At 47.8% G+C, this 24,471-nt stretch overlaps 5 protein-coding genes across 6 annotated transcripts; 2 read left to right on the top strand and 3 right to left on the bottom strand.

The window, feature by feature from the left end:
- Nucleotides 1-2,542: 2,542 nt before the first annotated feature.
- On the top strand, nt 2,543-5,578 carry LOC120697304. Its single transcript, XM_039980475.1, has 5 exons — nt 2,543-3,064; nt 3,789-3,937; nt 4,348-4,785; nt 4,866-5,141; nt 5,249-5,578. The coding sequence occupies exons 1-4, from the start codon at nt 2,866-2,868 to the stop codon at nt 5,025-5,027; spliced, it is 948 nt and encodes a 315-aa protein (XP_039836409.1). The 5' UTR covers nt 2,543-2,865; the 3' UTR covers nt 5,028-5,141; nt 5,249-5,578.
- Nucleotides 5,579-6,530: 952 nt separating this feature from the next.
- Nucleotides 6,531-7,951, bottom strand: LOC120651594 (expansin-A23-like). The gene is made up of 3 exons (XM_039929143.1): nt 7,636-7,951; nt 7,206-7,530; nt 6,531-7,096 (listed from the first exon to the last, which is right to left on the bottom strand). Exons 1-3 carry the CDS (start codon nt 7,811-7,813, stop codon nt 6,784-6,786), a joined length of 816 nt encoding a protein of 271 aa, XP_039785077.1. The 5' UTR covers nt 7,814-7,951; the 3' UTR covers nt 6,531-6,783.
- A 6,091-nt stretch (nt 7,952-14,042) lies between these two features.
- LOC120651587 (expansin-A23-like) lies at nt 14,043-15,391 on the bottom strand. Its single transcript, XM_039929134.1, has 3 exons — nt 15,031-15,391; nt 14,612-14,936; nt 14,043-14,509 (listed from the first exon to the last, which is right to left on the bottom strand). The coding sequence occupies exons 1-3, from the start codon at nt 15,380-15,382 to the stop codon at nt 14,197-14,199; spliced, it is 990 nt and encodes a 329-aa protein (XP_039785068.1). The 5' UTR covers nt 15,383-15,391; the 3' UTR covers nt 14,043-14,196.
- A 2,829-nt stretch (nt 15,392-18,220) lies between these two features.
- On the top strand, nt 18,221-21,047 carry LOC120697293 (cell division cycle 20.2, cofactor of APC complex-like). Of its 2 annotated transcripts, XM_039980465.1 has the most exons (7): nt 18,223-18,733; nt 18,862-19,128; nt 19,233-19,502; nt 19,591-19,877; nt 19,950-20,253; nt 20,349-20,561; nt 20,683-21,047. In XM_039980465.1, exons 1-6 carry the CDS (start codon nt 18,593-18,595, stop codon nt 20,490-20,492), a joined length of 1,413 nt encoding a protein of 470 aa, XP_039836399.1. In that variant the 5' UTR covers nt 18,223-18,592; the 3' UTR covers nt 20,493-20,561; nt 20,683-21,047. The 2 variants fall into 2 exon arrangements, with proteins under 2 accessions (XP_039836393.1, XP_039836399.1); XM_039980459.1 differs by having other exon boundaries at nt 18,221-18,733; nt 19,591-20,253.
- Nucleotides 21,048-21,611: 564 nt separating this feature from the next.
- LOC120651580 (expansin-A23-like) lies at nt 21,612-22,667 on the bottom strand. The gene is made up of 3 exons (XM_039929122.1): nt 22,490-22,667; nt 22,048-22,372; nt 21,612-21,924 (listed from the first exon to the last, which is right to left on the bottom strand). The coding sequence occupies exons 1-3, from the start codon at nt 22,665-22,667 to the stop codon at nt 21,612-21,614; spliced, it is 816 nt and encodes a 271-aa protein (XP_039785056.1).
- Nucleotides 22,668-24,471: the final 1,804 nt, after the last annotated feature.

The raw sequence follows: 24,471 nt of genomic DNA, 5'->3' as shown, positions 1-24,471 counted from the left end.
GCGAGAACGAACTAGGGCTAGATGCACAAGAAAGCGTAGCAGAGAGGAGGGGGCGGCTAGGGTTACTGTAGCGGCGGCGGTACTGTTCACGTGAACAGCACCCGCCCTCCCCCCTTCTATATTTATAGCTCCTTTGGGCGCCCCTTAGGTGGGCTTCCATGGGCCCCACCTTAGGCATCCCCTAATGGGCCAACTGAAGCCCATTAGTGCATGTAATTGCAGTCTAATTTGGATCTCATCCTCATTAGGCTTCTGGCCCTTAAGTGTGTGATCATATGGGCTCACGTGTGAATAGACATGGCCCAGTACTCCTACTGGCCAATAGTTGATAGCGGTTTCTAGCAAGACGTGTCAACTCCTAAGCACGCGCAAATCATATCTGTCGAGCCGTCACAATCTTATACATGTTGTTCCCTTTGCCTCACGATATTTGGTCTTGCTTGAAGCCGACCACTCTTTCTCGATCCTGTGATTCGGAATACTTGGTTAACTCTTAACCCCAGCATGGCCATGCATTTCCTGATCCGAATCACTCGAGGGGCCCAGAGATATCTCTCTCTTGTAGAGAGGGGCAAATCTCATCTTGACCGACTATGTCTCACGGCATGCTTCTTGACAGACCCGAAAGCCACATTTATGACTACCCTGTTACGGTGCAGCGTTTGATGGCTCCTAAGTAAGTCGGTTCACATTTTGAGTACATACGACGATCTCAGGTCTTAGGACACAGCGTACATATTGTGTAATGAGAAGTCATCATCTCGTGTTGGGTCAGTTCAGTCTCATGTCTCACATGAGCCCACATTATTAGTTTGACATCCACATGTCCATGACTTGTCAAACGTAGTCAATCAACTAATACATGTGCTAGTCTAATATTCATGTGTGTCCTCACATGAACTCCGACAAGGAACATTTTAGAATATTCATAAGTATAGAGTTTCACAAATACTTCACATAAGCATTAATCAATACAAGTTGTCATCCATGAATATTCAAAGTACACTTTATTAGCCATGAATACAAGGAAATATAATTGCCTCTATGGCATATTTCCAACAGTACCTGCACGTACCACCTGCAAGAAACCGTATGATGATGCGGACACCACAATAAAAGAAATAATATTTTATATACACTTTTAAAAATAAAATGAGTGGTCAAACTTTTTAGGTAAAAAAATCAAACGACCTAATTTGAAATGGAGGGACGTACACTACCGGAAACCGTACACCTGTATTGCCGAGTGCATAAATAATATACGGCATAAGGCAAACACTCGGCGAACACCTGTTTTGCCGCGTGCCAAGGGTGTGGCACTCGGCAAGTAAAATTTTTTCTGCATGCTCGATTTTAAACACTCGGCAAACAGGGACACGTGGACGGCCCCGTTCCAAATTTGTGCCGGACACCATTTTGCCAAGTGCCAAACGTACAACACTCGGCAAAGACACCTATTTTCCAAGTGTCCTATGTGGCACTCGGCAAAAATTTAAAAAAACTTCTACTACAAGTTTTCAAAAAAAAATTTGGTTCTCATACGATACGAATCACTACATATTAAAACTTGGTATATTTATCGTTATGTTTTCTATATTTAGTCAATTTCTTTCAGTAAAAGGATATTTTGGGGAAAATTCAAATTTGTACTGCAAGTGTTTGGAATAATGTACTATAATGAATGGAAAAATTGATATTCATGTTATTGAGTCCAATTTGAGTCATTGTTGAAGATTTCAAAGGAAAATTCGAATATCTTCTTCACAAAACATGACCATGAACGTGTGACCGAATAGGTTTTAAATTCTATAAAAAGCAAATGAACTCTAAAAATCATGAGATTTGTCATGATATAATATGTGGAGGTTGTGATAAGAAATTGAGAAGATTTTGCAAAAGTTATGAAGTATGTTGGTTACGAAACGAAGTATCTCCGAAGAAGTTTCAGAGAGTTCAGAAGGATTCATTAAGCTTTTGAGTCAAAGTGACGATCGAATTGAGATTTGACTTCAAAAATTTTTGTATAGGTAACAGTCATGATGGGTTGTTTCATGTTAAATTTTGGTTATTTTTTAAAATCCGTTTCGTAATTTTAAATTTTTTTTGCAACTATTGTATTTAAATTGATCTATTTGGAAATTGAACTAAAACTGCATGAAATATTGGAATGTTTTATTGAAGCATCAAATATGAACTATTGAGTGAATTTGGCAATGTATTTTCAAAGTACATTTGAACAAATTTAGAAAAACAGGTAATGAATAAGATTAATTAGTCAATATAAATTTTGTTTGAGCTAAAATTGCATGTAATAACGAACTTTTTCTGTAGAAGCATGGATTATGAATTAGTGATTGATTTGGCAAGGTATTTTCAAATTACATTTGAAAAAAAATTAGTAAAACACGTTTGAAAAAAAATATTTGCCGAGTGTTTTGGATCTAGCAGTCAGCAAAGCTGCTATTGTGTTTGCCGAGTGCTATAGATCCAGCACTCGGCAAACTCTGGGCGCCACCACTTATCAGCAAGGCCACTCACGGCCGCACACTGTTCCACACACATATCGGCAAACGCTGGGCGCCAACTCCTTCCAGGCCGCCGCGTCCACGCCGGTGTCGTTGTCTCCACGCCGCCGCCGGCCCGCCACGTCCACGCCGCCACCGCCCACCGCGCCGACTCCGTCCAGGCCGCGCGCGCAAGGCTCCGCAGGCCGCCTTGGCCGGCGGGTGAGCTCGGCTCCGCAGCCCGCCCTGCCACCCGGCGCCGCCGCGTTCCGTCCAGGCCGCGCGCGCTCGGCTCCGCAGGCCGCCATGGCCGCCGGGTGAGCTCGGCTCCGCCGCCCGCCCCGCCACCCGGCGCCGCCGCATGAGGTCGCCACGCCACTCCGCGCCGCGCCGTCAGCTCCCCGCCTCCACGCGCCGCCGCGTGAGGTCGCCGCCACCCCTCGCCGCCGGCACTGCCGGACACCCCGAGCCGACGCCACTGCCGGCCCCGGAACGCCGAGACGCTGCGGCGGCTCGCGCAGAACAGGGAGGCCGCGAGGAAGAGCCGGCTGAGGAAGAAGGTAAGCTACGACTTTGCCCCTCTCTTACATTGCTTCTTTAATGAACACTGTTAATGATAACTATATCGTGTCTCCGATAACTTCCGGTGAGGTTGATGGGGTGCAGTCACTGCATTATATATGTTCATCAGTTTATAAGTTTATTTAGATAGGAAAACAGTTCTTGGTGTCTGTGGAGGTGGAGCCATCTCTACTACTTGTGTGCTTGCTGAAAAGAGCAGCTAGCCGGCCGTATCAGTCATGCATAGCCCTGCGCCGCAGAGAGTTCAGAAATCAGATCATAGTTTTGTGTATACTACAGTGGATGAGAAGCTCTTCGCTTTGTGCTTGCTGAACTATTTTGAAATTTGAATTAAGGGCAGCTAGCCATCATTCTACTGTCATATATATGCATCTCTATATCTGTCACTGCACAAAGTGTATCGAGTGTGCACACTGTGAGGATTGAGGACCATGTACTCTACTGTCATTGCCATTGCTAGAACATTGTGCTTCAAATATACACAACAGCCAGCATTATCCAATTGCCTATGTCGATATGTATATAGGAGCATCAGCCACGTCCAGCTATGTTTATTTTTGAGATCTTCAAATAAGTTCTCTTATGAACTATACAAGCTTGTATCATGCTTATGAAATAATTGTGCTGTCCTGCTATTTGAGCTTTTATTTACACTTGAGCTTGTCCTGCTATTTGACCAATATATGTTATGCTCTTTTACAGTTGCATCGCCGGCCATGAGGCACAATACTGCGAGCCGTAGCTTGACCTCGACGACCCTGCCAAGTTGCCACCCACATGGGCGAAAAGACGGAGCGGACCAGAATCGCGAGTCCACAACACACCAGCCACGCCTACACCTCCGACCCACGGTAAGCACCGCCCGCCGGCCACCTCCAATATCATGTTCGTAGTTCACATAACCCGATTAGGCGTCTCCTGTTCAAAACAGATACGATTGGAAATATACAAATCTTTGCATATCTATAGCTGTATCTGTTTCGAATTGTCCATGTTATTTGGACAGCCTGAGGATGCGTAGATGAGGTTAGTTTCCATAGTCCGCTCCCATCCGAGACAGAATCTCGGCATCATCTCCTTGTTGTTCTCTGGATACACAAGCGGGAAGGTGCTGCCGAAATTCTGTCTCGGATAGGAGTAGATCATGGAAACTAACCACATGTACGTATCCTCAGGTGGGATTAGGACTTATCTTTACCTATTAGAATGTAGAACACCATGTAGATTCATTTAATTTTGATAGTATTCGCTGGCATCTTAGAGGATGGATGACCGTCAGTGGATGTACACGGGCCGGCCAAGTCAGGCTGCCATGACCGATGAATGGATTCAAAAGACCAACGATTTCTTGGAAGGGGCATGGGATCAGGCTGAAGGAGTGAGTGTCATGTGGTGTCCCTATAGCAGTTGTGCAAACAAGAAACGAAAAACAAAGAAGGTTATGGGCCAACATCTGTGCAAGTATGGATTTACGCCAGACTATACCCGGTGGACCTTGCATGGTGAAGCCCATCGTACGGGGGACGAAGTCGTGAGGGCGGGAGGAGGGAAGAAGCACGGCCGGTTCTGGCTCGGTGACAGCGTAGTTTACACGGCCAGTACACGCACTCTCTCCCAGCTTCGGGCAAGGACCACCGACTCGACCCCGCCCATACACCCACGGCCCGAGACTTCAGTGGCCAGCATGCATGCAATTCAGGTTATTTCTGTTTCATTCGTCGGTTGTTGTTGTTTACGTACCGTTGTTTTGCATTGTGACATTCGGGTGAAATCTTGTAGGCCCAGTTGGATGAAGAGAAGAGAAAGCGGCAGGAGATCGAGGAGAGGTTGGAGCAGGAGAGGAAGCTAAGGGAGGAGCAGGAGCAGATGGTTGCAGAGGAGCAGCAGAGGATGATGAATGCTGAGCGGCAGAGGTATGAGGCCTGGCAACAACAGATGTAGACCATGTTCGCCTACATTCAAGGTCTTGGCGCATCTGTAAACTATCAATCGCCTCCAACGGTGTTGCGGCCTCCGCCAGCTCCACCTCCACCACAGATGCCCTTTACACCGATGGTATTTCTTCATGCAGTCACTCCCGTTCGTACGAATGTATTTGTTTGCAACTGCCTATATTAAATATTGACTCGGAAATGTAATCTTGTCTCTCCTCCTTTTTGCAGAATCAATCGGGGGTGGCATTGAATGAGCCTCCGGACGAGCACTCGTCGGCATAGAAGTGGCCAGCTAGGGGATCTGACTAGAGATGATTAAGGTATTGTTCAGTTGTTAGACTTGTGCGTGTTGGACTATGGACTATTGGATGTTAGATTTGTGGTTGTTAGACTTGTGGATGTTGGACTTGTCGATGTTAGACTTGTGGATGTTGGACTTGTGCTTGTGGATGTTCGACATGGATTTGTGGACTAAATTAGAACATTATGAGATATTTGTGCTATATGTGTGATGGATGTTAATTGCCTATGATGTATATATCATGCTATGTTTGATTTTGAAGAGTGGGGCTCATATACATAAGAAAACAAGAAAAGTAAAAAAATGGAAACTTTAGCGAATGCATTTACTCTGACACTTGGAAAAATCACCATTCACAGATTCTTGGGACAAGACTTTGCCGAGTGCCAAAGTAAATGCATTCGGTAAAGTGCCCAGTTTTGCCGAGTGTAAAAGCCACAGCATTCGGCAAACACAAAGACTTTGCCGAGTGCCAGATTTTTGGCACTCGGCAAAGACACCTACTTTGCCAAGTGTCTTCCGTCTAGCACTCGACAAAGCATCCGTTAACGACGGCTTTGCCAGCGTTTTTACTTTACTTTGCCGAGAGCGGTTTGACACACGGCAAAATTTTGCTGAGTACCCGAGAAAAGACATTCCACAAAAATAGTTTCGCCATCACTTTTTTTGCCGTGTGCTGTTTGCCGAGTGCCACACTCAGCAAAGCCTTTGTTGAGAGCAAAAGGGGCTTTGCCGAGTATTTTGGGCACTCGGCAAAGCGCCTGTGTCCCGTAGCGGTAGAACGTGGCATGCGCCTTCAGCCATCCCGCCGGCGCAGGAGACAAAGAACAGAATGATGAAGGGAAAGTTAACTTTAGAACTTTGGGCAAAAATGGGCCGATAAGCATAGCTCAACATGAGCCCACTCGACAACACCACAAGGCCCTCAGGCTCACAATCAGCCACCGGTGGCCCAGGAAGTATGATTGTGTACATATAGGAACTGGAGAACAAATTGTATGAATGAAGAGCATGTAGAGCAAAACACACATAGATAAGGAAACCAACCACTCTGTGCAAATTATGAAAACTGCAATCTGTACCATCAGATCAACATCTAAGGGGAGGGGCATAGAGAGGTGGGAGGGGGGATTTCCAACAGTGTGATTACCCAATTCAAGGACGGGTCCAGATTGTAAAATTATTCAATCCCCCGTACAACTTGAATGTTGATCCAATGACTCAGATTGAAATTTTCATAGTTTGCACGGAGAGATTGGTTTGCACCAAATACGTTCCTTATAGATAATTTACACATCTTTAATTATGTACAATAAAAGAATAAGAGTTACAAGCCATATCTGATTAAGAATCGGTACACACACAAGCAACAAATATAATGTACAATGCAAGCAACTCCATCAGTGCTTTGACTGTCCCCACAAATCAAATCACGGGAAGAAATCCCAGGTGCACGGAGCTCTCACTTGAACTGCATCTTGCTTGCAAATGTTTGGCCAAACTTCCATCCTTTCGGCACCACGTCCGTGAATTCAAGAGTCTGTCCATCAGTGTCGGTGACTCTAAACGAGAGACTTTGCCCCGTAAGGTATGCCAGGGAGTGCCATTGGGCACCCCAGTTGCGCGCCATGGGCATCCAGTTATCCGAACCGGAGCTCTTGACATCCATGGACCTGATGGAGCCGGCTGCCGCGACATTGGCTATGAGCACAAGATTGAAGTAGTCGTGCCCGTTGATCGTGAACCGCACCCCACCTCGCCTCACGCAAGGAACTCTGCGAGCAAGAGGTTCTATTAGCAATGGTGTCTAGCAAGGCGTGATTTGTTTCTTGGACTTGGACAATTCCTGCTTAGGAGAGACCAAGTTAATTTATCTGCACACACCTTTTGTACATGACGGGGATGATGCCACCGCGGTAGACGCCGATCTTCTCCCAGGCCGGCTGCGCCATGTCGAAGTGCGCCCGCGGCGGGTTGCACCAGCCGCCGTTGTCGCCGGGCAGCGCGTAGTTGGGCGGGCAGAAGTTGGTGGCCGTGACGGTCACCGTGACGCCGGGCTTGCAGAACGCCGGGTCCGCCCTCTTGCGGTCGCAGGCGATCTTGAAGCACTGCCCGCACGCCGCGCCGTCGTTGAAGAGCGCCGTGCTCAGCGCCGCCGTCCGCGTCCCGAACCCCTGCGAGTACAGGTTGCCGTACCCGCACGCCCCTCCTGCAAAACACGATGATGCGCGCGGACACCGCGTTAGAGAGCAATGCAATAATCTCTCGATCCGCCGCCGTTCTGCCTTGTAGCTAAGAAAGAATGGCTGCTCACCCATGGTGCCGGAGGCGTCGGCGCCGCCGTAGAACGTTGCGTGCGCCTTCAGCCACCCAACCGGCGCCGAAGACGATGAAGCAGCGCTGGGGGCTGCGTCACCGGCGGCGGCCGCGGCCGAAACCCAGGCAGCCGCTGCGACGAGCAACACGAGTGTGAGAACTCGAGCTGGAGCCATACCGTTCGCTCGCAGTTTCGTGTGTCTCTGAAATTAAAGCTGGAAAAGAAGCAGCTGCTGTTTGTAGCTCAGGCTCAGAAGGTGGAGCTGCCTGCAACAACTGCAATAAGTGTTCCGTCCTCAGATCAATCTGTTGGTGTGTATGCATGTATGGATGGATGGATTCCGTTGCCCTGATTGGTTGTGTATATATACACACAGAGACACAGCCAGGCCTCGGCCTTTGTAACTACGATTGATGGGTTGCTAGAGAGGATATGCTAAACAAATTAAGGGTTCTGAACGAAGAGCTAGGTAACGTGCACATTGGTGTGGCACAGCAGCCGCGGCGTGCATGGCTTAAGGTCTACGCGGCAGACGCGTTAAATTATTGCCATTTTCTATGTGTATAAATTATATAGAGTACGATTAGTCAATCTTTGCTTTGCCTAATCTCTGACACGGAGAGGATCGTTGCTTGACTTGCGAAGGTGGGATGAACGGCTCCCCTTGTAGAAGCAACGAGATGTCGTTTGTTTCTTCAGAGGTACTGTAAGTACGAGAGCTGATGATGAGGGTCCTGCAATGCACCTGGACCCGAACATCAGCAGCGCCCGTCGGCGTGTAAGTGACCCAATGAGCTACGTAAGCTATGTGAATTAGAAACCTGTCATGCAATGTTGTTCCAAATTGTAAGTTATTCCAATTTTTTTAGGAGTCAAAACATTACGAATTTGACTTTATATAATAAATTACTATAACATTTATGATAAATTACTATCATTAGATTATTCATTAAATATACTTTTATAGTATATCTATTTGGTGCTATAAATTTTTTAATCCTTGAAAAAAAATTAATGAATCCATAAAAAAATAATCAAGTTTTAGTTAAGGAAAAAATAATGTACTCATCTATCCATAATATAGAGTACCCCATATACGTTCGGGATCAGTAGTATATCTCCTGAGCACCTGTTGAGGGTCTATTTTGACCCATTGTGACTGTAAAATCCTGTACAAATTTCAAACATATCATGGAATAAATGCTAGCATAGGAATAAATATTAATGAATTCCATTGATGCTAGTTTGAAAATGTGTGCAGGTGATGTTTATTAGCTAAATTCGCAACTAGATGGTGAGGCATGATCCAAGGTTTAAAGTTTCGATGAACCAGAGCGCAACATGTATCGTCACATGGATCAAAGGGCCTGCCAGAGCAAGAAACTGACAAGACAAAAGGCCAACTCATCTGTTTAGGACATGAGGGCATACGTGTCCCTCTGGCCCAAAGGAGAGGTTGGTTGGGGCCCACGGGCCGTCGTCCTACCAGCCCATGTCTCCACTGCCTTTGGCCTTCCAAGTGGAGCTTCCCCCATTGGTGCACAGGGTTGGTTTGGGTAGGCTTCAGCTCATCCTCCCGGCAGAAGACCCCCTGGCTCCCTCCTATAATATATATGAGGGGGGAGGGGGTTGAAAAATGAAGACAACCACACTTGAGTTTCATCCTCTTCTTCTTCATTTGGATCTTGAGAGCTCATCCTTGGTGTAGGAAAATAGGGAGAGAGTGAGGAGGAGTCGGAAAAGTGTCAAGTTTGTCGGTACTCTTCTCCGCTTGTATCTCGATGGATGCTTATCAATTATAGTTAGTGTTAGTGATTTCTTATGTTTTTCAGTAATTTACTTTAAGCTTAGTTCTAGTTCCTAGCTGTTTACTAGATTGAGTGTTCACTAGTTTAGTGGATAACCCTAGCCTAAGACTCCTGATAGAGAAGGACATTCTTGGCCAATGCTAGTATTAGTAAAGGACATCATAGACGTGGTGTCTAGGCTAGATCTTACCTCTTAATTGGTGTATCACCCCATGATTTGTAGAGGTAGCCTGCAAGTGGTGATAGCCCTGTTAGTGCCATCAAAATCCTCCACATTTGGGTATATAGCAGTAGCCTTATTATCAGAGCTCGCTGGTTTTATCCAGGGGAAACTGATAGCCCAAAGTAAACAGTTAAGCTAGATCTTTCTTATCTTAAATTCTGGACTTTAGGAAATCTTTTATAACCTCTTGATCCTATCATAGTGTGTGTCCTTGGATGAACATGAACCGTAGATAGTGTACTCACATTCCTCTATCGATACGATATCTTGAAATACTCATGGGTAAAAGCTACAATGGTATCCGTGTGCTTACAGATTTATTTGTGACATTACAAAATACAAACAACACCCTTATGTGTTGCACATGTAGTACCCACAGTTCAACATCCTTTGGTTCAAGAAGAAACGCCACAAATGATTAGAAACTGGGAGGTACCACATAACCATGGTAGGAATTTGCCCTGTTTCTCAGAAATGCCTAAACTAGTGTCTGATGGCTCAACAGAGGCAACACTATTCCTCACACCCTTTACCTTTCATTTATTCCCATTGGCTGGACCTTCACACCCTTTACCTTTCATTTATTCCCATTGGCTGGACCTTCACAGTAACTTGCATTATTTTTTATGACTTATAAAATATATAGGAATTTTGTCCAAGTCTTTGAAATTATCCCCATGATACAAAATACAATGATTTAGACAGGCATGAATTCTTTCCACACATATCATGAAACGGACTGACAAGCTTCTTGGCTCAATATGTGTTGGCTGGCACTTTATTTGGCTTTGGAAGCACGCAAGCCAAGATACACAGTAGATCATTCAAACTATCGTCTGACAAACTGTGCTTAGTCTTTAGAGTCAACAGCTCAAGTATGAAACAAAACATGATCCAGTGTTTCGAATATTCCTTTGATTACATGTATACATTTTCATCCGCTAATTTTTTTTCACCATCTCGATGTTTGCTACCCCTAGGTACTACCAACTAATAGCTTCACTTTGATGTGATGCAACAACTAGCTCAGAAAATCACTGTCATAAATTTTGTCATCACTACTATCGCCAGCGATGGGAACCTCATCGACAACATCACAATGGAACGCATCAACACCATCATCATCATCCCCAACATCATCAAAATCATCATAAGAATCAAACAATCCATCAAATTGGATGTCTTGTATGATTTCCTCAAGTGTATAATCTGTCGGAGAGAGAGCATTCTCGTCATGATACATTCAAATCGTGTAGTTCTCACAAAATCACCCACTACACATGCGATCTGATTATAGTTATCTCTTCGAATACTCTTATATTCTTGCAGATTTTGCATGGGCAAGGTGTCCTCTGTATCTTCTTATTTCTTGTGTGGTACTCCGCAGCTTAAATGAATTTATCGAGTTCTCCATAAAAGTAGACATCTATCCTTCGTTCTTTGTACATCCATGTCCTATCCGGCTCTTGTTGGGATCGTTTGTATGATTGCCGAACAGGGAAAGGAAAGCAAAGGTTAAAACTAAGGGACACAGGAGAAATCAAATGCACGATCGCAATTGCACTATCAATCTCTTAATGTCCAACCCCGTACAATGTCTAGGTATGGGGCTATTTATACCCCCAACCTTATTACAATATTCCAAGAATGCCCCTTCGATTTTCCCGGAGGTCAAGTGATTACAACAGAGGTATTTAGTAATTTCTAGTTGGACAATTCGATTTGCCCACTTCTACTTAAGTCACATGCTTCACGATGTCGTGTAACCTTCGGTGGCGTTCTTCGAGTTGCCTTTTGGAGCTTTTCACCGAAGGCCTTGTTGCTGAACCTTCAGATTGAAGTCCGAAGGTTCGCTTTGCCGTCTTCAAGAGCGTGGGCCAAGATGACCTCTTCGACCTTCAGGAGCTTTTCTCTTCGATGGTTCCTTATTTCTTCCTGACCTTTGTACTCAGGGAGGATGGGAATGTTCAATGCGTTAGTGTTAATCCACTATTTTCGGGCATACCTTCGGCCACTTGCGAGCTTTGCGAGGGGGCAATCCCCAACAGCTCTAAACAGCAGCAAAAGAAATTAAATGAACTAAAATAATATATTCCTTCAATAAGTTTGTAAATAAACGGTATATAAATATTTACTTATATATATATATTGAAAAGTCATTTTAGCATGTAAGCACTAAAAAATCAAAACCTAACCTGCGCACCCCCTTGGATGTTGATCCGGTGGCCCAGATTGAAGTTTGCACGGAGGAGTTCCCAAAAAAAACGTGTGTTCTCCAAATCATTTTTAGCTGTATAATAACATACAATTCTCCTGCGTGTTAAGATAAAAATAGCATGATGATTGTTAATATGGGGACCCTAGTCTCGATTGTATTGACACTAGTGTGACAAAAATCTTATCAAGATCTAAGGTAGATCTTACGAAGAATCGTATATATGTATCTAGTAGGGTGATGGTAGAAAATCGTATGCCTCATCTTATCAAATTTTGGTCGTTGGATCATACTCCCTCCGTCCCAAAATACTAGTCATCCTAGGATTCAAAATCTCTCCCAAAAAACAAGTCACCCTACTCTATTTAGAAAGTGCATGTGCATGCAAGAATCAATTAGTGCCAAATATGAATAATATATAGGGTCAAACATAGTCATTTTACCTTCTTGTTAATTTGTCTTAAAATTTCTAGGATGACTAGTTTTATGGGACGGAGGGAGTAGTACACTACTACAAAACTTCATTTACCGAGGCACTTTAAAATTGCCTTGGAGGCGGGCACATTTTCTAACCGAGGCGGGCACATTTTCTAACCGAGGTGAGGCGGTCACTTTTTATTAACCGAGGCGGTTAATAAAACTATCTCACAAAATGTGTTAACCGAGGCGGTCTAACTTAAAATAACCGCCTCGGATAATATTGATTAATCGAGACGGTTATTGTAAAGAAAACGCCTCGGTTAATAGATTAACCGAGGCGGACGCACAATGAAGCCCGTCTTCGAAAATGCTAAGGCCCAAACAGGCCCAAAAAGCCCAATAAGAGACTTCCATATATATTGCGGAGTTAGGGTTCACAGGCAACCTCCTCTCTCTCCAGTCTTCAAACACCGCCGCCTCCCCTCACTCTCCTTTCCACCTCCCCTCTCCCCTGGATTCCTCCTCGACGCCGCCCCATGCTGCCACGTCGGGCCTCCGAGCCGCCGCCCGGAGCCGCGGCATCAGGCCTTCCTCGCGGCCACCGCATCGGGCCTCCTCGCTGCTTCCTGGAGCCGCCAGCCCCGCCACCGGCTCCTCCGCCTGCCCCGCCATCGGATCCCGAGCGGGGGTGGCCAGATCCGGGCGAAACCAGTGGCTAGCAGCGGCGGGGCGAAGCGGGCGCGGCGGACGCAGGGGGCAGCGGCCTGCAGCGGCGGCGGGCGAGGCGAGGCGAGGCCGCCGCCGCCGGCGGCAGCGGGACGAGGCGGGCGTGGGCCCAGCATGGCGTGCGGCGGTCGGCGTGGTGCGCACGCGGGCAGGGGCCTGCCGCGGCAGCGGGCGAGGCGAAGCGGCGGCGGGACGAGGCGGCGCCCGATGGGCTCGGCGGGCTCGTGATGGGCTTGGCGGGCTTTTCCATTTTTTTATTTCATTTACCACGGCGGGCAACAAATCGCCTCGGTTAATGTCACATTAAGCGCGACGGTGCCTTCGAGGTGGTTGCAAAAACCGCCTCGGTTAATGCTTTTTGCTCACCTCGGTTAATGTTTTTTGTAGTAGTGGTAGAATCATAGCAATCATAAACATTATTCTCACACTACTACAAAAATGATTTGTAGGAACATCCTGAAACGGGTCAAAAGGTAACCTATTCCTACAAATAGAGCAGAGCTACTATAGCAGTTGACACACTTTATATTTCTAGGGGCGGGTGACGTCACCCACCCTTAAAAATGATTTTTAGGGACATGTGATGGCATGACCCGCCCTACAAATATTCTCACGGCGCCCCTGACACTCTCGCTTGCTGCCGATCACACGGCCAAGGTGAGGTAAATAAAGGAGCGAGAGAGAAGAGAGACGGGGGAGTGGAGGAAGATGGGGATAGCATGTGGGCCCCATATGCTATGCCCATATCATTGCTCAATTAACTTGCCACTTAGACACATTTATTGTAAAGCTTTGGAGATATGGATCTCATATATATATATATATATATATATATATATATATATATATATATATATATATATATATATATATATATATATATGAAACAATTACCATGTTTAGTGACCTGAATGTGCATTTTAGAAGTTTGGGTACCGCCGTACCGGTACGACACTCTGAGCTAAGTTCGGGGACCAAAGGTGCATTTTACTTCTTTAAACATCTTTATATACCATAAAAGAATAAGAGTTACAACTTACAAGCTATATCTGTTTAAGAATCGGTACACACACAAGCAACAAATATAATGTACAACGCAAGCAACTCCATCATTGCTTTGACCATCCCACAAATCAATCACGGAAAGAAATCCCTGCACGGAGCTCTCACTTGAACTGTAACTTGGATGCAAATGTTTGGCCAAACTTCCATCCTTTCGGCACCACGTCCGTGAATTCAAGAGTCTGTCCATCAGTGTCGGTGACTCTAAACGAGAGACTTTGCCCCGTAAGGTATGCTAGGGAGTGCCATTGGGCACCCCAGTTGTGCGCCATGGGCATCCAGTTATCCGAACCGGAGCTCTTGACATCCATGGACTTGATGGAGCCGGCTGCTGCGACATTGGCTATGAGCACAAGATTGAAGTAGTCGTGCCCGTTGATCGTGAACCGCACCCCACCTCGCTTCACGCAAGGAACTCTGCACGAAAGAGGTCCTATTAACAATGGTGGCAAGGTGATTTGTTTCTTGGACAATTCCTGCTTAGGAGAGACCAATAAGTTCATTTGTCTCTGCACACACCTTCTGTACATGACAGGGATGATGCCGCCGCGGTAGACGCCGATCTTCTCCCAGGCCGGCTGTGCCATGTCGAAGTGCGCCCGCGGCGGGTTGCACCAGCCGCCGTTGTCGCCGGGCAGCGCGTAGTTGGGCGGGCAGAAGTTGGTGGCCGTGACGGTCACCGTGACGCCGGGCTTGCAGAACGCTGGGTCCGCCCTCTTGCGGTCGCAGGCGATCTTGAAGCACTGCCCGCACGCCGCGCCGTCGTTGAAGAGCGCCGTGCTCAGCGCCGCCGTCCGCGTCCCGTACCCCTGCGAGTACAGGTTGCCGTACCCGCACGCCCCTCCTGCAAAACACGATGATCATGCGGACACCGCGTTAGAGAGCAATACAATAATCTCCGCCGTTCTTCCTTGTAGCTAGGAGGAATGGCTGCTCACCCATGGTGCCGGAGGCATCGGCGCCGCCGTAGAATGTGGCATGCGCCTTCAGCCATCCCGCCGGTGCAGGAGACGATGAAGCAGCGGTGGCGGCAGCGTCATCAGCAGCGGCTGCGGCCAGCAGCCAGGCGACTGCTAGCATCATGACTGCCGCAACTCGTGCTGGAGCCATACCAATCACTAAGACACTAAGGAATTGAAACTGCTGGTCTCTGAAAAAAAAAGGCTGATGTGCTGCAGCAGGCTGTAACAACTGGTTTGTTCTGGTTCTGTTTTGGATGGATTTTTGCTGTGATGATTTGTGCGATGATCTGGTGAGTATATATAGACGGCCTTGCCACCCTTGTAGCATTAGCAATGCACTAATAACCGAATCAAGCAAGCCGGACGACATTGGTACCCGTGCACATGGTACGCGTTACTTACGGCGCAATCCGGAGATAGAAAAATGCAGGCGCAGACACGCATGGCGTGGCGGGCTATACATTTCGTCCGGTTCTATCTTGGCTGACCTTCTCGTTTGCCTTTTGGAGAGAAGAAGATCGCTGCCTGAACTTTACAATGGTGAAGTGAACGGCGGCTCTGGTCTTGGTTGCAGTTTCACGGAACATACCTTTGTCCAAGTAAAGGATGGATGTCGTCGTGTGTTTCTTCAGTGGCACGATAGTGGACGGCAGCGTCTGCAGCGCCCATCGGCGTGCGAGTGAATTAACCATTAGTCGTTACTAGCTACCACCAAATTACGGCAGGTCGGCAAGGAAATATATATGCATAAACTTTACAAAGAAAAGTAAAGAAAAAGGGAAATAATCCTTATCCGTGTCCCTATGATGATCCCGATGGCATGGGTACGGTGTTACTGCGAAGGTTTGTTCTTCCCTCTCGAATCTGAATTCACATGATTGAAAGTGCAGCATGAGCATCTCTACCAGATTACCCATCTCTCATATCTTATATATTTTCTCTCTCCACCTCCAATAATATTTTTTATTTATTTAATAGTCCGTGATGTAGCATCTGTTTGTTTGCTGGAGACGCTCTGAGATGTACAATGTCACTCAACCTCTATTATCACTGTCACTCACATTGCCATCGGATCTTGGACCTCCCCCACTCGTTCACGGTCCTCTCCATCGGTTCGTCGATCGCTTGTGTCGATGTTGCGTGGATTATAACTTCGAGCCCCGTTCGAGTTTGAGGTTAGCAAATGTCTTTCAGTTTGGTAACATCGTTCACATGTTAGGAAGGAAATAATGACGGCTTTGTTTGGAGGTCGGGCCGGCCATTTTATTGATACAACATTGATATTTTTAGCAAGTAGTGGTATCTAGTTTGCTCGCGGATCGACTATCGTGATAGAATTCTTATGTAATCCTTGACTTGATGCTTGGTGGGACATAGCCTTTGCTAAAGCTTTGTAATTCCTTTTCTTCATTTGATACGGAAACATGATATGGCGCGGTAAAAAGGATGGCTAAGTGCTTTTTATAAAAGAAAAAGTCCGATTTACATTCTTGAACCATTACAAAACTCCGATTTTCAACCTGCAATTACGAAATTGGATAACAAATGGTGTCCAGCTATTGTAACCGGAAACATTTGGCCCCTTAGTTGGTTTCGAAGATGGTTTTTTCATTTTGTGAGAATTAAAATATTCAATTTTAAACTAAAAAATTATAAGTAATTCATTTTAAGTTAGAAAAATATAAAATAGGTATAAATGTTTTTCTAAAAATATAACCTATCCATTTGCACAATACTGGTCAGTTATTCAGATATAATATTTTTTATGTTAATAATTTTGGTTGTTTGTAGTAGTTATGCCTATTATTTTTGAATAACTAAGATTCAAATAGAGCAATAATAGATTTTATATTTTTCTAAAAACATTTGTACTAGTTTCATATTTTTCTGACTCAAAATAAATTAGTTTTTATTTTTAGATCTAATTAATTTTTTAAAAAAAATACAAAACCATCTTCAAAACCATCTAAAGGGTCAAATCTACACGGCTGAACAGTTGAATGACCTATATTATCTAGTTTGGAGTTGAATATTGAAAATCAAATTTTTGCCATAGTTCGAGAATGTAAATCGGATTTTTTCCATTTCATGGAAATATGAACATATTGCCCTTACTTGGTTTCCCCTATTCTCAGAGTTCAGTAATCATTTCATTTGAAGGGCAAAGGATGAAAACAAGAGTGGAAAACAAGGAATGCCAAGCTAAAACAGCATCCTTAGACTGTCTCCAACAGTCCGGACCTAAATGCGAGACGCATTTAAAGGTATGGGTTGCGCATCACGGATGGGTCGAAACCCAAATCTCTCCCTTCTCCGGCAGAGAACGCAAAAGAGCAACCCAAATCTTCCCTTCCCCAGCATCGCCTCTCTCTCCACAGCAGCTCCCCCGCATGCCTCCCGGCCAGCCCGCCGCCACGGCCGGTCCCGCCCGGCACTGGCCGTCCGTGGCCGCGCCCTCTCGCCCCGACTCGCGCCGCCGCCCAGGCCGGTCTTGTCCCGCGCTTGCCGCGCGCCGACCCTGCGGCAGCCGCGCCCCATACCTGTGCGTGCTCTAGCCGGCCCTGCGCCGGGTGTGCGCGGCCATCCGGGTCGAAGCCGGGTGGCAGCATCACTGCTGCTGCGTTGCCGAGTGCCCGAGTGGGCAGGCCGGCGAGCAGGGCGGGTGCGGGCCGGCAAGCAGGGGCGGACGCAGACCGGCGAACAAGGGCAACCTCCACCGGGTGCGGACTCCCCGCCCCAGATCCGAGCTCCGTGTCGGCGACCGCGTCCGCACGAGCGAGTCCGCGCCGGCGAGCTCCCACCAGCCGCGCGCAGCAGCTCCATGCCGGTGGCTGCGCCAGCCACTCGGCGTCCACGCCGGTGGCCGCCCGAGCAGCTCCGCGCCGACGCCAGGCCAAGCACAAGCTAGGCAAGGATTTGGGTCAAGGAGAGAGACGACGAGAGTCTCCTTCTACGCAAAATGCGTCCTTCCTTTGCCTGCTCTGTTGGAGACCGGTTTTTCACTGTGTATGACCCATTTTGGGTTTGGGTAGCCTTATGGGTATGGGGGGCTGGAGTGAATTACCCCTTATGGGTAGGCTGTTGGAGACAGCCTTAGATCGGCGGCGCATCGCAGCCACGCGTCCAGGCAGCACAAGCCCTAGAACTTACAACGGATATTTTCTCCTCCTCCTCCGATCCCCGTTGGGCGTCGGCGCAACCAGCAGTAGCCGTTGCTGTGCGGCGGCGTTCCCCCTCGCATCCTCCTCCTCCTACAAATAGTCGCCGGCGGCCGAACCCTAAACCCCACAGCGCAATCGCGCATCTCCTTTCTCTCTCCCGGCCCTCCTCGATCTCCGCCTCCCCACACCGATCTCTAGCGATCGGGGAGACCACGAGATCGAGAACCGCACGCCCTTCTCTCGCCCTCTTCTTTGCGTTTCCGTTCGTATTCAATTAACGTGCGATTAATCCGTGTGTTTTTTTCCAGTTCCATTAATTCCTCTGTTTGCTGCTATTATTACTGTATTTTCTTGTTGTTGTTCTGTTTCTGCTAACCATGGACGCAGGCTCCCGCTCGATCTCATCTGAGAATAGCCGCGCGGCGGCGGCGGCGCGGCTGCCGCTCCAGGAGGCCGGCTCCCGGCCCTACATGCCGCCGCTGAGCTCGGGGTCGCGCAACCCGTCGGCCAAGTGCTACGTGAGTCCCCTCTGCCCGTGCTCCAGCTCCCCGAGATCCTTAACGTTCCGTGCTCGCGCGTAGAAGGTGTTCGACGACTTGCCTGACCGAGCTGGTTTGTTTTCCTTTGGTCTGCGTGCGCGCTGCAGGGCGACAGGTTCATCCCGGACAGGTCGGCGATGGACATGGACGTGGCGCACTACCTGCTAACGGAGCCCAGGAAGGACAAGGAGAACGCGGCGGCGTCACCGTCCAAGGAGGCGTACCGGAGGCTGCTCGCCGAGAAGCTGCTCAACAACCGGACGCGGATCCTCGCCTTCAGGAACAAACCGCCGGAACCGGAGAACGTCGCGGCTGCCGACGCGGCTTCCTCCCACAACGCCAGGCCGGCCAAGCAGCGGCGCCACATTCCCCAGGTAATTAAGTTCGTGCGCTGAACTACTGATTGATGTCCGTCTTGCTTCTCGGTCGATGAATCAATTGGGTGGTGGTTCCTGATTTGGCCTGAAATGATACGCAGTCTGCGGAGAGGACTCTGGACGCACCGGAACTCGTTGATGACTACTACCTCAACCTGCTCGACTGGGGGAGCAATAACGTGCTGTCCATTGCTCTGGGCGACACGGTGTACCTGTGGGACGCCTCGAGCGGATCCACTTCTGAGCTGGTGACCGTCAACGAGGACAGCGGCCCCATCACCAGTGTCAGCTGGGCTCCTGACGGCCGGCACATTGCCGTTGGCCTCAACTCGTCTGACGTCCAGCTCTGGGACACCAGCTCTAACCGACTGGTATGTAGAGTATCTTGCTTCATCACACAATGCTGGGGTAATCATTATTGTTCTCTGTTCCTGAACTCAGATCGTTCTTTCTCTGCAGTTGAGAACACTCAGAGGTGTGCATGAGGCAAGAGTTGGATCATTGGCATGGAACAACAGCATCCTGACGACCGGTAGCATGGATGGCAAGATCGTGAACAATGACGTGAGGATTAGGAACCATGTCGTGCAGACATACGAGGGGCACAGCCAGGAGGTGTGCGGGCTCAAGTGGTCTGGATCAGGGCAGCAGCTGGCCAGCGGGGGGAACGACAACCTTCTGCACATTTGGGATGTGTCGATGGCATCCTCGATGCCTTCGGCCGGCCGCAACCGGTGGCTGCACAGGCTCGGCGATCACATGGCCGCTGTGATGGCATCCTCGATGCCTTCGGCCGGCCGCAACCGGTGGCTGCACAGGCTCGGCGATCACATGGCCGCTGTGAAGGCACTGGCGTGGTGCCCATTCCAGAGCAACTTGCTGGCAACTGGTGGTGGTGGCAGCGATCGGTGCATCAAGTTCTGGAACACGCACACCGGTGCATGTCTGAACTCTGTTGACACTGGTTCACAGGTTTGCTCCCTTCTCTGGAACAAGAATGAGAGAGAGCTGCTGAGTTCACACGGATTCACACAGAACCAACTAACCTTGTGGAAGTACCCATCAATGGTGAAGATGGCCGAACTCACTGGCCATACCTCTCGTGTCCTTTTCATGGCTCAGGTGAATTCCTCAAACTAACTTCTGCATTTAGTACCTGCATTGAGTTATATGTTAGTGTGAACATTGCTGATGGTTCTAGTGTGGTGAAACTGCAGAGCCCTGATGGTTGCACAGTAGCCTCAGCAGCTGCGGACGAGACCCTCCGGTTCTGGAATGTGTTTGGAACCCCTGAAGCGCCCAAGCCTGCAGCCAAGGCTTCCCACACTGGCATGTTCAACAGCTTCAACCATATCCGATAGGATGAGTTCTGAGAACAAGCTCTTCTATTGGACATGGTCTTGCATCATATGCTAGATCGACTCTTATTGGTATGTTTGAGAAATCGATACTGCATACCTCCTAGATTCATCAAAATGAGCCCCAACATTCTTATTGAACGAGAACATTCTGAGTTCATTTTGCTTATTATTTTCCTGCTGAATGTTCCAGATGAGATCTACCCACCTTGGCTAAGCAGGTAGCGTGAAGGAGAAAATTTCTAATCCATCATTACGGCAGTGCCCAATTTCTCAGTTGTTAACACAAAAGTTGAGGTCATCTTAGGTAAGAGACTGAACCTAGAACTTTTGTTTGGTTATCTTTCAGTAGGAAGGTCAATGTCAATGACAGAGTTGGCTTCATCATCAACTAGATGATATCTGCAACGTCACCAAAACATGGAAACCAGAGCAGCCTCTGCGATTGAATTGTACAGGATTATGAGTATACCGGTCATTAGTACTGTTCCATGTACATCAAAGTACGTGTGTTCTTTCCATTTGGATGCAGCGCATCAAAGCCTGTTTGATGCGGCAGTTTTTTTTTTGGGGGGGGGGGGGGGGGGGGGGGAATATTTGATGCGGCAGTTTGTAAACTAAGAGATACCCATTCTTTTCGAATTTATAATGGAATACTAGCTTGTTCTGTTTTTCCTTAAATCTCCTGAAATTTATTCTCTTATTAACCATGTAACTGGAAGTTCAGCCAGAGGCAGCACAGGCATATCCGCATATATAGCCCGCGGTAGTAGGCACGGACCTAAAGCCAGTCGGGCTGAACAACTGCGGCGATGAAAGCTTGCAAAGTGGTTAGATTTAAACAAAGTATTGTTTCGTAAATTTGTAAAATTCTGTACTAGTTTTAATTTAAAAAAAGATACGAAAAGGTATTTGCAATTTTGTTGTGAAAAGCTGATCGTCAAATTCTCCACATGTTGAACATCATCCCTGCTTAGGCATTCAACTTAAAATATACCATAAAATATAATTAAATTGGGGATATGTACAAGGCATAGATGTTGGGTAGTAGTCCGTATCTATATATACACACAAACAGTTTGCTTGCTGAACTCTGACGCCCACAAATGAAACACAATTTGCTCAGCTGAACTGCAGTGTGCTTGCGAACGTCTGGCCAAACTTCCATCCTTGTGGCACCACGTTTGCGAATTCAAGAGTCTGTCCGTCGGTGTTGGTCACCCTGAACGAGAGCATTTTGCCGGTGAGGAAGGCCATGGAGTGCCAGTTGGCGCCCCAGTTGCGCGCCATCGGCACCCAATCCGTCGAGTCGGCGGCCTTGACTTCCATGGATCTGATGGAGCCCGCCGCCGCGACATTGGTCACCAGCACAAGGTTGAAGTAGTCGTGCCCGTTGATCATGAACCTCACGCCGCCCCGTCGCGCGCATGGAACTCTGCAAGCGATCAATATATTTTTTTCTGTTAAGACACTAGTAGCGTCCACTGAAAGTGATCTCTTTCACATTCATTCCTTAAGAGAGTGTGAGAGTAGCAAAGACAAGTCGCTATGCACACACCTTCTGTACACGACTGGGATGATGCCGGCGCGGTAGACGCCGATCTTCTCCCAGGCCGGCTGCGCCATGTCGAAGTGCGCCCGCGGCGGGTTGCACCAGCCGCCGTTGTCGCCGGGCAGCGCGTAGTTGGGCGGGCAGAAGTTGGTGGCGGTGACGGTCACCGTAGCGCCGGGCCGCTTGCACCACGTCGGGTCCGTCTCGTGGTCGCAGGCGATCTCGTAGCACTGGCCGCAGGAGGCGCCATCGTCGAAGAGCGCCGTGCTCAGCGCCGCCGTGCGCGTGCCGTACCCCTGCGAGTAGAGGTCCCCGTACCCGCACGCGCCGCCTGCCACAAGGCACAACACATCACACACCGCACGGTGAACAACTGCCCGGCCTGTGTGCGCACTTGCATTTCTTGGAATGACTAGTAATAATAAGCTAGGAGTATGTTAGTTGTTACCCATGGTGTCGGAGGCGTCGGCGCCGCCGTAGAACGTGGCGTGCGCCTTGAGCCACCCGGTCGTCGACGCCGGAGCCGGCGCGTCGGTGGTGGCGACGCCGTCTGCGGCCACGGCCAGCGCCCAGCAGAGTGCGGCCAACACGGCTGCGAGAACCGGAGCTGGAGCCATGCCGATCATCATCGATCGATTCACGACAGACAGATTACTGCGAAAGCGCTGAAAGATTGAGCTGCACTGCAGGATGCGCCCTGTACAAGTGTGTGTCCTTGTGTTTATGTAGCTCGATCTGGTTCTGCTGATGATTGTGTAAGCTCTGAATGTGATGTATGTGTATATATAGGCTGCCATTAGAGCCTAAACCCTTGCGATGGATCGGGCGGCTGCAGGATTAAAAATTAGTAGTTGTGAACAAGTAAAGGGAGGCGTGAGATGAGGCAGCAGCAGCAGCCAGGTGAAGGAGACGAAGCGATCGAGCCAGCAAGGACATGTGCATGGTCATCATTTCATCCGCCGCACTGTGTGCATGGCTTACGGGGTAATCCAGAGTGGAAAATCCCGTAGCTGCAGACACGTATCGGCACGGTGCAAATTCCGTCGACCCAACTCTGCTTCAGTTTCCCTCTTTTTTGCAGAGGTGAAATGAACTGATCTGCACTCCTGCGCTTGATGTGTCCAGGGTACTCCTCTCATCTGTCCAAAAATTTAGGGATGTCAATCGTGTGTTCCTTAATTGACTCGTAAGTTGAGTGCGATTCTGCACCTGGACCGCAACATCAACGGCGCCCATCTATCAGCTAGTTTGATTGGTTTCTCAAGAAACGTCAAGTTAAAAGATGTAAATGAAGCACATGATGTCAGAGGGTGGAAAATCTTGATTTTGCAAACGAAGCATTCGGATATTATTCAGTTAAAACCAAATGAGGTGTCTGTACTGTACAAATGCATACTATAATTGCAACTTAAAGGGAAGTAGATCAAGGGGAAGTTTTAAAAAATGAAAAAAAAAACAGAGACTGTTCGTACATAGGTGCCAGATTGAACATAGATGATGCACGCAGTCATACATGAGCCCAAAAATCACCACGTTATTTTCACATTTATCAGCCTTATCCATGTAGGGCCCCTGCTTATATGATAATAACAAGCTTATAAGCTTATCAGTTGAGTTATTAATTGAATCCCAAATTCTGATCACTTTCACTTTAATGCTCCATTAGTCCTAGTTTGTATTAGTTGAAAAGACATTCTATTTTAATAATTAAATATCTTTTTTCTAGTTTGATACTCTGCCCTTAGCTTGTCAACTAACATGCTAGTAAGTATAGTTTTCAGAAGAGCATGGTGCAGGAATTTCGACATGCTAGTATAATTTTCAGAAGACCATCATACAGGGAGTTCGACGTGCAAAGATGTAGCATGCCATAGCTGGAAGCCTAGAAATCAAGGTCAGGTGAGAGAAGCCAGCTTACGTATATGGTGAAGACACCGGCGGAGTTGCCCTCGGGGGGCTTGATGTCGTTGCCAATAGTGCCATAGAGGTACGTGTCTTGATGCACGTCCAGGGACTGCGCCAGCACCTCCATGTCTAGATTAATTAATCTGCAATACCAAGAAGTCAATGAGTCGTTCTAAAGACGGGAAGACGCTGAGGAGATTAATCAACCAATGATTGCAAGATGCCGACACCGAAGAGAAATCAATCTATGACTTCAAGACACCAGAATCAAGCACCTGAGAAGCTGTGTGGTTGAAACAACTTCGAGGAATCACGACCGATCAAATAGCGGTGGTTCGGACGGCAGTCGCCGGCAGCGGCCGTGGATGCCCTACTTGGTTCCGCATGACTGGGGACAGAACTGCGCCGGCGAGACTCGCCTGTTGATGTCACCTATATATTTAAAATAAGTAAATATATCTCCTATATATATGGACACGTGATGATACAACGTTGTCTCCTAGCTAGGTGACTCACACAATCAAT

This window comes from Panicum virgatum, chromosome 1K (assembly GCF_016808335.1).
Source record: "Panicum virgatum strain AP13 chromosome 1K, P.virgatum_v5, whole genome shotgun sequence".
NCBI classification, from domain to species: Eukaryota; Viridiplantae; Streptophyta; class Magnoliopsida; order Poales; family Poaceae; genus Panicum; species Panicum virgatum.
This window is presented reverse-complemented; position numbering and strand designations above follow the sequence as displayed.